The sequence below is a fragment of the Denticeps clupeoides genome, chromosome 11 (genome assembly GCF_900700375.1).
Source record: "Denticeps clupeoides chromosome 11, fDenClu1.1, whole genome shotgun sequence".
Taxonomy (NCBI): Eukaryota; Metazoa; Chordata; class Actinopteri; order Clupeiformes; family Denticipitidae; genus Denticeps; species Denticeps clupeoides.
In genome coordinates, this window is record NC_041717.1 from 14,541,713 (window position 1) to 14,553,795 (window position 12,083).

General features: G+C 42.3%; 1 protein-coding gene across 2 annotated transcripts in view; it reads right to left on the reverse strand.

The window, feature by feature from the left end:
• The window catches only part of sec14l8 (SEC14-like lipid binding 8), a 13,642-nt gene continuing 1,559 nt past the window's right edge, over positions 1-12,083 (reverse strand). Inside the window, exons 2-13 of one of the 2 annotated variants that reach the window (XM_028996353.1) lie at positions 11,747-11,920; positions 11,063-11,138; positions 9,778-9,821; positions 8,804-8,866; positions 7,799-7,987; positions 6,669-6,764; positions 6,523-6,583; positions 5,953-6,036; positions 5,764-5,870; positions 1,634-1,773; positions 1,378-1,547; positions 1-1,250 (exon numbers count right to left, since the gene is read on the reverse strand). In XM_028996353.1, the coding sequence (XP_028852186.1) occupies positions 1,117-1,250; positions 1,378-1,547; positions 1,634-1,773; positions 5,764-5,870; positions 5,953-6,036; positions 6,523-6,583; positions 6,669-6,764; positions 7,799-7,987; positions 8,804-8,866; positions 9,778-9,821; positions 11,063-11,138; positions 11,747-11,800 (1,218 nt within the window). In that variant the 5' untranslated portion in view covers positions 11,801-11,920 and the 3' untranslated portion in view covers positions 1-1,116. The other variant, XM_028996354.1, reaches the window with a different exon arrangement.

Consider the following 12,083-nt stretch of genomic DNA (forward strand, 5'->3'; position numbering starts at 1 on the left):
TTTCATTAGTATATAAATAATACATTTATTGTAAATGCACACAATAAATTACAAATGCATCTAATATTTTAGATGTATATATGTTACAGCCAGCAGAATGGATCCTGTTTTCAATATAGCTGAAAACTGTATGATTGTGATTCTCTTGATTTTTATGGAAACAAAAAACAAAGTAATAAGATAACTGAAACAGAAATTATAAATTTATCAAGAATGTCACTCAGGCAGCTGAAGTGGAAAATCTATTAAACAATTGAAATTTGTTCAGTAAAAATAGAAGTGGAGTTTGCCATAACTTTGAAGTAGCCCTATGCAGAGATATACAGATTTTTTGTCAATTGCACAGATTCTAGGTGCTGGTTTAAGAATAATCAGCATAGGTTTTGCAAACAGATATAGCATACAAAAAAGGACTACACAGCAACATGCTTGTTTTGGTTCTGTTGTCAGGGTAATACTGAATGAAGATTGTCAAGAACAAGATGGGCAACAAAGAAAAGTTTTAAGACATCTTCTCTGAAATTCTTTCCATACAATCCATGTGGACAGTCCTTCAGGTAAAACAGATTATCATTAATGCAGCATCTGAACATTTGGCAAATGATTGCCTCAGACATTCATCAAACTGTACCTTATGGTGAGTTCCCACCAGTCTGCCACCAGAACCCACCAGTCTCACAATTTGAAATGCAGTGACATTAGTTATGTTTTAGTTACAGAACATAATATTTGGAAATTTTCTGACACTGCAATTTAGTATTGCTCATTTAATTTTGTTTTTAGAACTTTAATAAATAAAATTTAAATTTGCAGGAACAATTTTAATTCACAATCTTCAATCTTGCATGATAGATATTCCTTAAATGAAACACAGGTTGTACAGAACAATCATCTTTATCATAAAGCGTAGAGATTTTGCAACATATTTCTCAAAACGTCATCATTGTAATACGTTGTCAGGTTAGCTATCAGTCTAATGCTTGCAGAAATCAACAGTGTCATGGTACTTCAGTGCTAAGACATGTAGGCACCAAGTTCAAGTGCACAATATTTATTCAGCCTTTACATACAATAACAAACACACAAATAACACTGCGCTGACACACAACTCTGTTGCTATTGGCCAGCAGCCACTTCTGTCACTTTGCTCTCCTTCTGCGCAGACAGAAAGTCCGACAGCAGGACCTCCACCGTGAAGCTTATTCGTTTGGAATGGACGAAGCTGTAAGTGTTGTCAAAACGTAGTACATCTACAGATAAAAATTAAACAAACACAAAAAGAAAGTATATATAAATGAACAATTCAAAACCCATGCAGTTACTCCACGCCCATAACTGCCAAGGCCAGAGAACGGTGATGAGTGTTTATGTACTCACACACGCCGGGGTCGGCGCACGTAAGGGAGCCTTCCTCAGGCACCAGGTGGGCGTTGTATCGCTGACTGGGCAGCACCTCCAGCATCTGACCGGCCCGCTGCCACTCTCCAAGCCTCGCCTTCTTGAACACCCCAAACCCAATGTCCGCCCCGTCGCTGGCGAACTGCCACCTGAGTAGGGGAGAAGGGCGGAGCCAGGGGTCCAGTTAAGTGTACGGTGCCGTGTGCTCCGTTTGTCCCGGGCTTCACTCTCTCACCTCAGCACACATCCTGGGAAAAGGACCTCGTACTCCATCTGATGGGACGACCCTCGGCTGATGGAAACACTCTGCTCATACTGGATTTTGATGGAGTCACGGACGTAGTAGGACTTGGGCACTGGTCCTGCGTACGTTATCTACAAAAAGAAATCAGAAATTTTGACAGTATTGTAAAACAAAAACAAACTACAATCCAATTAAAGAACATTGAAACCTTTAAAATAATAATAAAAAAAAACGTTTAAATTAGTACGGAAAATAGATTTGAAGAGCCCTGTAAAAAATACGAGTGCACTATAGCATGTAACCAAATAAAATGATTTCCCAACTAACAACAATTATTTCAATTAACATTCGATATGACAACAGGCAAGGGGGCGGTAATATTAATGATATTAATTCATGGGGATGAATGGATGACGTGAATGTTTAGATTGCAAGTAATGCTGTTTTGTGCACGGCCATTTGAAAGAGCACGCAGCCAGTCTATGCAGTGTAGAGTCATGCTATTTGTTCAGGCAAACACACATGGAATAGGCCAGTGTTGGCACATCCCAACCATGGTGAGCCTTGACCATTAAAGGGTGTTAACGGACACATCTGCGTACCTTGTGTCACCTGTGCCTAGGTCCCCTTCTCCCATGTCTGGAAAACCAAATGTACACACATAACTACTCATGCAATAACGCCACCTCTTTTGAAGCTCTAAGTAAAGCAGGGGTCTGAAACTCAAATTAACTGGGGGCCGCAGGAGACGCGAGTCTGGGTGAGGTTGAGTTCCACAAAAAAATCTTGTCACAAACGTCATTACTAATAGTTCTTCAGCTGCAATGGGTTCTTCTGAACAAAAACTGTCCTGAATATGAATGAAATATTGAAGAACATGAATGTTTCTTCTGAACATGGCTTTTTTGTGCTTGATGGTCATGTCTTTTATTATTGCATGAATATCATGACATTTACTTATGGCGGAAAATACTGGGATAGCGAGCGCCTTGTATTGGGGCCGCGAGGGGTACTAGTGTTTCCAGACAAACCATTTGCAACCGACTCCACCGCTTTGGCTTGATTTCAGGTGACTCCGCTGACACCAAGACACCGCTGTGAACGTCTGCAGTGGACACATGACCATGTCTCTCTGCTCGCAAAAAAAAAGGAACCTTCCACACAAAACGTGGTAAAAAAAAAAATGTTACCCTCTTTTCAGCATTTTTAACAGTCAAAAACTTTAAACTTTTATATCATGCCGAGGGCCACAAAATATCATCCCGTGGGTTGCAAGTGGCCCGCGGGCTGCAAGTTTAAGACCCCTTCACAGGAAGTCTTCACAGGAAGCCTTTAATCCACCAGTGTTCCAGTGGCCTACAATTACAACAGCCGTCCTCACCTCAACTCAAACCCTGAGCACCAGTTCTCTTAAATTAAGAGAACTTAATTCCAACAGCACCATGACAACGGCAGCCTTTGTTGTGAGATCTTAAAGCTCCAGCATTTCAGAGGAGTACATTTCCTGACTACAGTCATAAAAAATACAAATCCAGGTCCAGGAAATTATGTGTTTAAGCATGTTTAAAACAGGGACAGGCCATTTAAAAAGCTCCCACTAAGATGGATTATATAAGGATTGCATACAGCTGCAAAGCCTAAAAACATAAAAACATTTGGGACAATAATGTATAATGATGAAAAGTACAAGTGATAAAACATAGTAATAGCTATGTTACAGTGATTTACTCTCTGATTTACAGTGTGAATGCAAAAAAAAAATTAACAAGCAGAAGTTATGAATAACCTTTATTTGAAGAAAAAGACAGCCTTTACAAAATCAGGTACATTCCAAATGTGTTCTAGATTAAACATATCATACCAACAGAAAAGACCCTGTTTGAAACTCCATCAAAAGGCCCTTAGCTTAACACCTCAACTAATTGACTGTTGACATGCCTGGCATTTTAGAGAGTCTGTGCAGAATCAGTCCACTGCAGATTTGCTCAGGACTAAAGCATGCCAGACATGCCTGACAGAAAACAAGCCAGAGGCAAACTGGAACAAACACAAAGAAAGAGAACTTGGACGCAATGACAGTACTGGTGAATATCTACTGAGCAATGAAATCAAGTACAAATCAGTAATCCCACAAAGTGATCGACTCATACTGCACTATGTGCAATTATAGGCTGCATTGTCCCATCGCTAAATAAGACTTGCTACACAGGCGATATTTTGGCTGGATTTGGTGAAATAAGTCACTTTTTTGGGGTTCCAAAACACAAAAGCTGTTCTTTAATGACGTTTTAATGAAATAAATCTACTTCCTCAGTCTGGATGATTTACAGCTCCCTCCTCTGAATCAGTCGCCTCTTATCCTCATCAAAAACATGATCCCTAGGCCTCTCGGGACCACGCCCACTGGCAAGCCAAACGTCTGTATTATCAACGCTTCATTCTGGCATTCTAATCAAACATTTACAAAAACGGCCCGTGCACTTTGTCTTATTTAGCACTGGGAAAATACTGCCCTACGTCACTATGTGTGTGCCATCTGTGACATGAATAAAATATGAACACGATGACTTTATGATAATAAAGTAATATCGACAGTCACGGAGATCGGTGCAATTGATTGCTACAGTCCACCGGTAAACGGAACAACAAACAAACACATAAAGGAATCAATTCAAATAAACTCCACGGTGCACTTTCAAGGGAGAAACTCGGGCAATTAAATGTCCTGTGAGGTTTTTGTTCTCTAGACAGGCAAACCTGGAGCTACGCGAAGAGGAGCACAGAGGAGGTGACAGATCTGTGGTCAGCAGGTGACAGCTGGGGAAGAAGTGAAGGTGGGAGAGGCTCACTGCAGCTTGGCACTTAAGTCTCTCTGTCCTCAACAGTGACCGGTGACTCAGCACAGGGGCGGTAGTGACTGAGGGACAGTCTGGATGTGCGCATTTAAAGCAACAGGCAGGCACAATGTGCAGATTTTATAATAATCCCATTATGCATGTTAGGTAACAAGTATTTTCTGATCATTAAAAAAACACTGCAATGTGTAACAGGGTTGCACGATGTAAACTGGCATGATGTAAACTGCCTGTCTATTTGACCTATGACCCATTACATCTATTTGACCCACGTTGTCTGATCCTTTTCACCTGCATCATACCTTAATAGCAATGTGCCATTATTAACACATTGCTTATACTGCATACTGAGTTCTGTTACTTAGTACAGTGTGGTAGCTCAATTGTAAGTGTTTTTTGCACAATTGATTTTACACAACCTCCCCACAATAAACAGGATGTGCATAGCAGGTCTACACTGCTCACTGAGTGCCAGTGTTTGTACATTGAGATTTGAAATAAATTGATAAGTTAAAAAGTGAATTAAAAATGAAGACCTTTCCAAGCGTGTTTATAGCTTACCACGCACCAATCACCAGCTCTTAAAAATTCTTCCACGGGATGGTTCATTTAAAGTGACGGTTGCTTTCCGCCCAATAACTCATGGGTGGTGCAGTTGTAGAGGACAACCTCTCTGGGCCGAATTAATCCTCCTAATCTGTCCGCAAGGGTTCTGTCATCAGCACATAACCTAATAAGCTGTACTACAACACACTGCGGGGAGAAGAGCTGAGCTGAGGTTAATAGGCCGACTACAGCTAGTGATACGCTGAGGCACTAAACTGCGGCTAACTAGGGAAACCAGGGCAGCCTACTTCACACCGAACGGGCTTTTCTTCAGACTATATCACGTTACTATGATGGAAAAAGCATTAGGTCTAATCTTTTATGTGTGGCGACAGCAGTGTAAAATGGTGCTGAACAATTTGAAGCACAAGAGATCAGCATTGTGAACCTCCAATACTTTACACTGAAGCATTTTCCACCGAAAGTTCCTGAAACATACCAATTTGCCAAAAAATATGAGTAAAAAATCCCTTCCACACCTCCAGCATTTCTAGAATGAAAGCCTGATGCAGATTTTGTCTGGGCTAGGCAGCAGAAGAACTAGAAAAATACCTATTTTGGAACAAATCCTGCCAGATCTGCAAGCATATTTAAATGCTAATTGGTACATTTTGCAGCAGTCTACTGAGACCGCGTCAGGTCCCACCTACTGAAACTCACCCTTGTTCTGCAGCAAGGGTCGCCGTCTGGGTCTGTGAGTTTTCCTCCATAAGCTGCTGGAAGCTCTTCTTGGTCGATATGCATTAGTAACACCTCCTTCCAGTTGGCTGTAGGAAGAGAATTATTTATTAAAATATTGTCTAATGCATTGCAAACAGAATAAGAAATCGGGGCCGATTCAAATCTCACCCCCTAAGACGACAATCTTGCGACGGGTGTCCTCACTCAGAAAGTGCTTGACTAAATTATAAGCAACGGGAAATAGCTTGGGCGCTGTGATGAGTGACAAGAAACAAATGACAGATCGCAAATGACAACATTCATAATGTACATACTCATTTGTTACTAAATGCAAATTGAAATTTCTAGTACATTAAGGACACTGTATCAGACCTGAACCCTCAGACCTTCATTTTATGTAATTTATGTCATTTTATGAAAATAACGACAAAAAACACATCAAAGAGTCTCAAGTCCAAATGAGCTCTGCCATTATCCAGTGAACGTCATGCAACCCTTGAAAGCCAAACTTGCCAAGTCCAAACACAAAGTCTATACTTGATGTACCAGATTTCAACATGAACCAGCATAGCTAGGAAGCTAATGACAGCAAGCCAATATTTCACACCATTAGCATGTTATACAGCAGGGTTCATACCGCACAGTGCTACATGTGTTATAAACAGCACAGTACACAGTGAACAGCCCATATAGACTTCAAAATGACATAAATGAGGAGTAAGCATGAAGCAAACTTGCCTTTAATGACAAACAGCCTCTTAAGACCTTCAGGGTAATTGTCTTCAAACATGGTAAGCACCTGAAAAAAATACATGATAAACATAATGATCACATTTTTACCCTTGGTTGGCATCACCAGTCAGATCTGATGTCACCTACTGTACCTCTCCATAAAGGTCTATAGCCGGCTTCCATAAATGCTTCATCCCCAGGCCATCGCAATCATAAATCATGGTGATGGACTCAACATTTTTACCCAACTGAGGCAGAGAGAGGGGAAAAAAGCCAAGCACACGTTAGAGCAAAGCCAGAATGCTGTATTTAAAATAATAATAATAATAATACTTTTGTTTCCATCAATCACCAATGATGTGTTGGATTGTCCTGCTCGCCCATCCCTAAACCTTTTTCCAACGTGTGTAGGAGGCAGCATGTAGCATCATGTTGCACTGAACAAAGCCCAGGACGTTCAGAGAAGATGGGCTGAAGAAAAGCCTTTTGAAAGTGTGGCATCGTAAATCCTATACCTCTGAACTGAACCGAAACGCAGGTGAGAGACTAGTGTTATTATGGCACCGCTATTGAAACGGAGCCAGCATGACTCACAAGAATAGCGTGTCACTAAACGACACAGTTTCTGTGACAGATTTCCTTACATGATGGCGGTTGTGCAGAATAAAAGTTTTTGGATCACTGCAAGGTCAAACTGGTACAGGTGCAACCCTAATTCCCCACACTAAACAGTGCAAGACCCAACATATCAGTTCCTGCTGTGCATTTGCTGCAATAAATCATGGAGTGAAATGAGCCTAACATGCTATTAATGGGGCTGGGAGTGAACATGGATCAACACTTAACTCTGGAATGTGCAGGAGGCACAAGAACAAAGAAAAAAGAACAGTGCATTTCCATCTTGTGAAAATGCTAGAAGGCAGATCAGTTCATTTATGAAACAATTCACAATATTGCTTTGCATATAATACAGCAGTCTGAGGAGTAAAAATGCCATTGGAGAACTGCCAGAAGCAACCGTCACCCCACCTGCAGAACGGGTTTTAACTCTGGTGAGCTGAGTGCAATTTGAGCAGGATCTCACAAAACCCAATGGATTTGACAATTCAGATTAACACAGTGAAATTAACAAGGTGCATTTCAATTTGCATACTCCTGGTATTTTTTGGTATACTACAAGAGACAAGAAAATCAGTGCTAAGGTGCAGACCAATGAACTGACGCCAGGCTTCAGAGTTTGGGTAGAAAATTAAAATGATGCAAAAGGAGGCAGTAGACTCACCCTCTGTGTCTGCCGGTCACACTCCTTCTGCAGCATCTCACAGTCCCGGACTTTGGATTTGATGAAGTCCTGCTTAGATGCCGAGAGAAGCAGGCCTTTGGGATCCACAGGGCCGATGACGTCGTACCAGATGGGGTTCCCCTCGCGATCATGGCCGCACATACCCCCCGACAGGAACTTCTCAATCACCTGACCGCAGCAAAAAAAAAAAAAAAAAAGCAAACGTCAGCAAAGTTCATGTACAGCAACAGAACACAACACAACACAATGGCAGAACATTTTCCTAAACATGTGTTTCCATAAACAATGGAAAAAGCTCATTCTCGGCAGCGTGATCACATTGGCATGATCTATTTACAGTTAATGAGGTTGCCGCATATGAGGTCAAAGTTCAACCACTTAATATAAGCACCAGCATTACAACACATACTGTGAACCCTGTGCTATGCTAATTTGGATTACAAAGTCTCTCACAATCACATCTGTCTAAAGAGACCCATTAAATCGTTCCTTCATATCACTGTAATTGGTGAAGGAATGAACTCTTACAGCACATACAGTTATCCTCCCAAAACTAAACAGAAACATAGCCATTTCACTGACGTAGAAGGTCTTGCCTCGGGGATGGGCCACATGGTGGCCTGTGGCTTCACACCTCCAAGGCCATGTGTTCAAAACCAGGCTCTGGCCTTGTGTGTGTGCAGATTCTGCAAGATCTCCCCATGTTGCCATGAGTTTCCTATGGGTGTTCCGGTTTCCTCTAGCCGTCCAAAGGCATGCACACTAGGTGAACTCTAAATTGTGCAATCTATTGATTGTGTAAATTAATGGTATGTGTGTGTGTGTGTCCTGTGGTGCCCTTGGCACCCCACCCTGTGCCAGATATACACTTGACAGTGTAAATATCCCATATAATTATGAGGGCAGGGCAACAGGATGTCAAAGCAACAGTCACTCATCGGTGTCCAAATCTGTGTGGGAGGGACTGCCAGATGCGTCCTTTACCTCCGGAGGATTCCAGTCTGTGGTTATGGTGTCGGCCTTCATCTGCTTTCGGAACTCCAGATGCTGTACAGTAGAACAGAGGGGCACATGGGCTGTGATTCCATTTCACTCCAGCCATCTACCTATACATATATTAAATAGTTGTACATTTTGGTGGAAAAACATGCTTTGGTCTTGTGAAGTTGCACAATTTTGCACAAGTCATGCACAATTTTGTTAGTCGTTGTTCGATTACTAATAACCTGTCCACTGGGGATGCACATCATAGTGAATTTCTAGGTGCCAGTCTTAAGACCAGGTAAATGAAGAGAGTTGCACCAGGAAGATTTATGCATTCGGCATAAAACTTTCCGTTGACAACAAATCCTTTGATACACAAGTGCTCTGGCAATAAGACTGTCTGCAACTGCATATCTAAAATCCTTTTTAATGTACATTTATACTTACAATGTATTTAATGAACACGCACAGCCTTTTCACACAACCGCACAGGAGAACAGCAGGTAACGGGGATAAAGCAGATCAGAAGGCTTACACTCTCAACGACTTGCTTAATCAGCAGTTGAGGGATAATATCCTGAGACTGGAGCTTTGACTTCTCAAGAGACCAGCCCCATGAATGGAACCGTGCGGGTGGGGGGTGGTTCTCCATCTAGCACCTAAAAGGTCGCATTCAAGAACAAGGGGCTGATTTGCCATGAACGCACTCCTGACCATATAGCGTCTTTCTAAATCGATTTCCTGCAATCCACACAAGGCACTGCACAGTGTCAGCGGATAAATCCTGGCAGAAATTTAAATCGTTGTTTGTGATTTCAAACTTTACACAAAGCAGCCAACTGTGCTTCAAGTTGAGGAAACTCTTCAAAAATAGTACATGGCCTCAGCATGGATTTCAGATTAATTTACCCTTCATGCATATGAAAAGGAAAACATACAAAATAGCTTTTGTTGCTGAAGAAAAGAAGAGATACCTTTCGCAGCATGGCCTCTGCTTTGGGCACGCTGAAGTTCCTGGCTGTAAGTAAAGATACAGAAAGCAGAGATAAATATCTTTGAAAATATATAATAAAATTAATGTCTTTTTTCTTATTGAATGCATCAATTTTACTGTGATACTTCTAAGCCCGCTGGCCCCATTCTTGCACCATCTGATTTAAAGTCATTAAAGTAGTGCACCCTCATTAACCCTCACATTTCATGACTAAAATGTAATTCAGATAAAGCCTAATATCTTAAACAGGACGATGCAGATAGGCTAATCTAATGCCACAGTGCCGAGTGGTTATCTGGAAACTGTCTGAGGTCTTGCATGTAACAGCAACTCATCGACCTCAGCCTTAGAACACACAAAGCACAAAGTCTGAAGCGCAGGAAATAAAAAAAATGCTTACATGCACACACCCTGTATTGCTTTATTATGTGCACTATAATTTCCACATTATATTCAAAAATATCTTTGTATGTTCACACACCATACACATTTGCCCTAATTCCTCATAGTAAATGAGGAAGTGAACTAAATGCTTCGTAAGAGCAGATTTTTAACATTCACTGACAGCTATTGTGCATTGTAAAGCATCCACAGTGAATATGGTATACAAAATAAAGATGGTATTCACAAAAAGTAATACCTTTGTCTAATGCCACGGGCATCCAGACCAACATTTGACAAGAGTCATGTGCAAGAATGATTCAGCATCCTGTAATTGCATTCGCAATGCTCAATCTCTCAAAAGAGGAACATGCGTTTAAAATAGCGAGCTACTCGGAGAGCCTCTAAAAAAAAATATTACTCAACAGTCATTTTACCTTGACGGTTATCTGAAAGTATCTGTAAATGATCTCACCCTCCTTTCTCAATATGGCCCCAGTACAGCCTTCAAGTGATAGTGGACATTCCTGGATCAAAGGTGTTACACCAAACTGAAGCTAAAGAAAAATCGCTGCACACGGCCTCTCCCTTATACAACACGATTATCATCGCCATCAATACGCCCATTCTAGATGTGGTTGATGCACATCTAATGGCGCTCATGCTCAAGTCTGCTGAGAGATCAATAACAGCAGCTGGAAGAACATGAGGAGAGAGAGGAAAGAAGACAACGACCGCTGAGCCCGAATCCAGCAGCCTGAATGCAAATTTATCTGAATGCAAAAAATGTAAACGTGCAACTCGGGTGCCGCTGTAAACAAATGCAGGACAAGAGGGCATAGAGCGCAAGTCCCGCATCCGCTCTCTTCCGTGTGCATCCTCACCTCTGAGCCAGCGCAGCAGGAAGTGGTCACTCTGGTATGGACACTGGGGCAGAACGTCCTGGACCCTCTCTCGCAACTAAACACCACACACGGTCCAGCAACAGTTAACAGGGAAAAACATGCGTTCCAATTAGATCAAGACAGCATAGCAGTATAAATGGAGGCTAAAGACATTTACAGCATTTATCAGACGCTCTTATCCAGAGCGACTTACAATCAGTAGTTACAGGGACAGTCCCCCTGGAGAAACTTAGGGTTAAATGTCTTGCTCAGGGACACAATGGTAGTAATTTGGACTTGAACCTGGGTCTTCTGGTTCATAGGCGAGTGTCTTACCCACTAGGCTACTACCACCCAGAAATGATCAGAACTCCTGAGATGGCTTAGTTACGCAGTCATTATAATAAATAATGCGACATATAATAATGCGGTTTTAGTGCTTTGCGCATGCTCGGAAATATTGCCTCGGTAGCCTTTGGACGGTAATTTTAAACCAAGTGACGTATTGTTTAAAAGTCTTGTTATTGCGATGGGAAGCTGGGTTCACGAAACCGCAGATCCAATTCCACTGTTCTCACGCAGAAGTGCTCTGTGACCGAGCGCAATGTGACGACTCTGCATTCAAGCCCGAAACGCGCGTTTTTAAAACGTGCGCATCCGCGGAGGAGGAAGATGAGAAGTTACCTGCGCGAGGGCCTCGGCCTGTTTCGGACTCAAGTCGCCGACTCGCCCGCTCATGTCGAGCGCCGAGACAGTGGCGGTCTGCCGCGGACTGGGGTACCGTGGGCTCGGCCGAGGGAGCGTCCGTCCTCTCCTCTCCTCCTCTCCTTCCGAGCGTCACAGCCTCCCAGCCAGTCCCTGCTCGTGAACGAACGGATCATTTGAGCGAACGACTCCACTCGGTACTCGGTACTCCACTCGACCGCCGAAAATCGCATCACCCACGCTGCTGTTAAAATGATGACTTTGTCAGATTAGCTAAAGTAAACACAACCTGCTGGGTGAACAAAGGGCAGTCGGA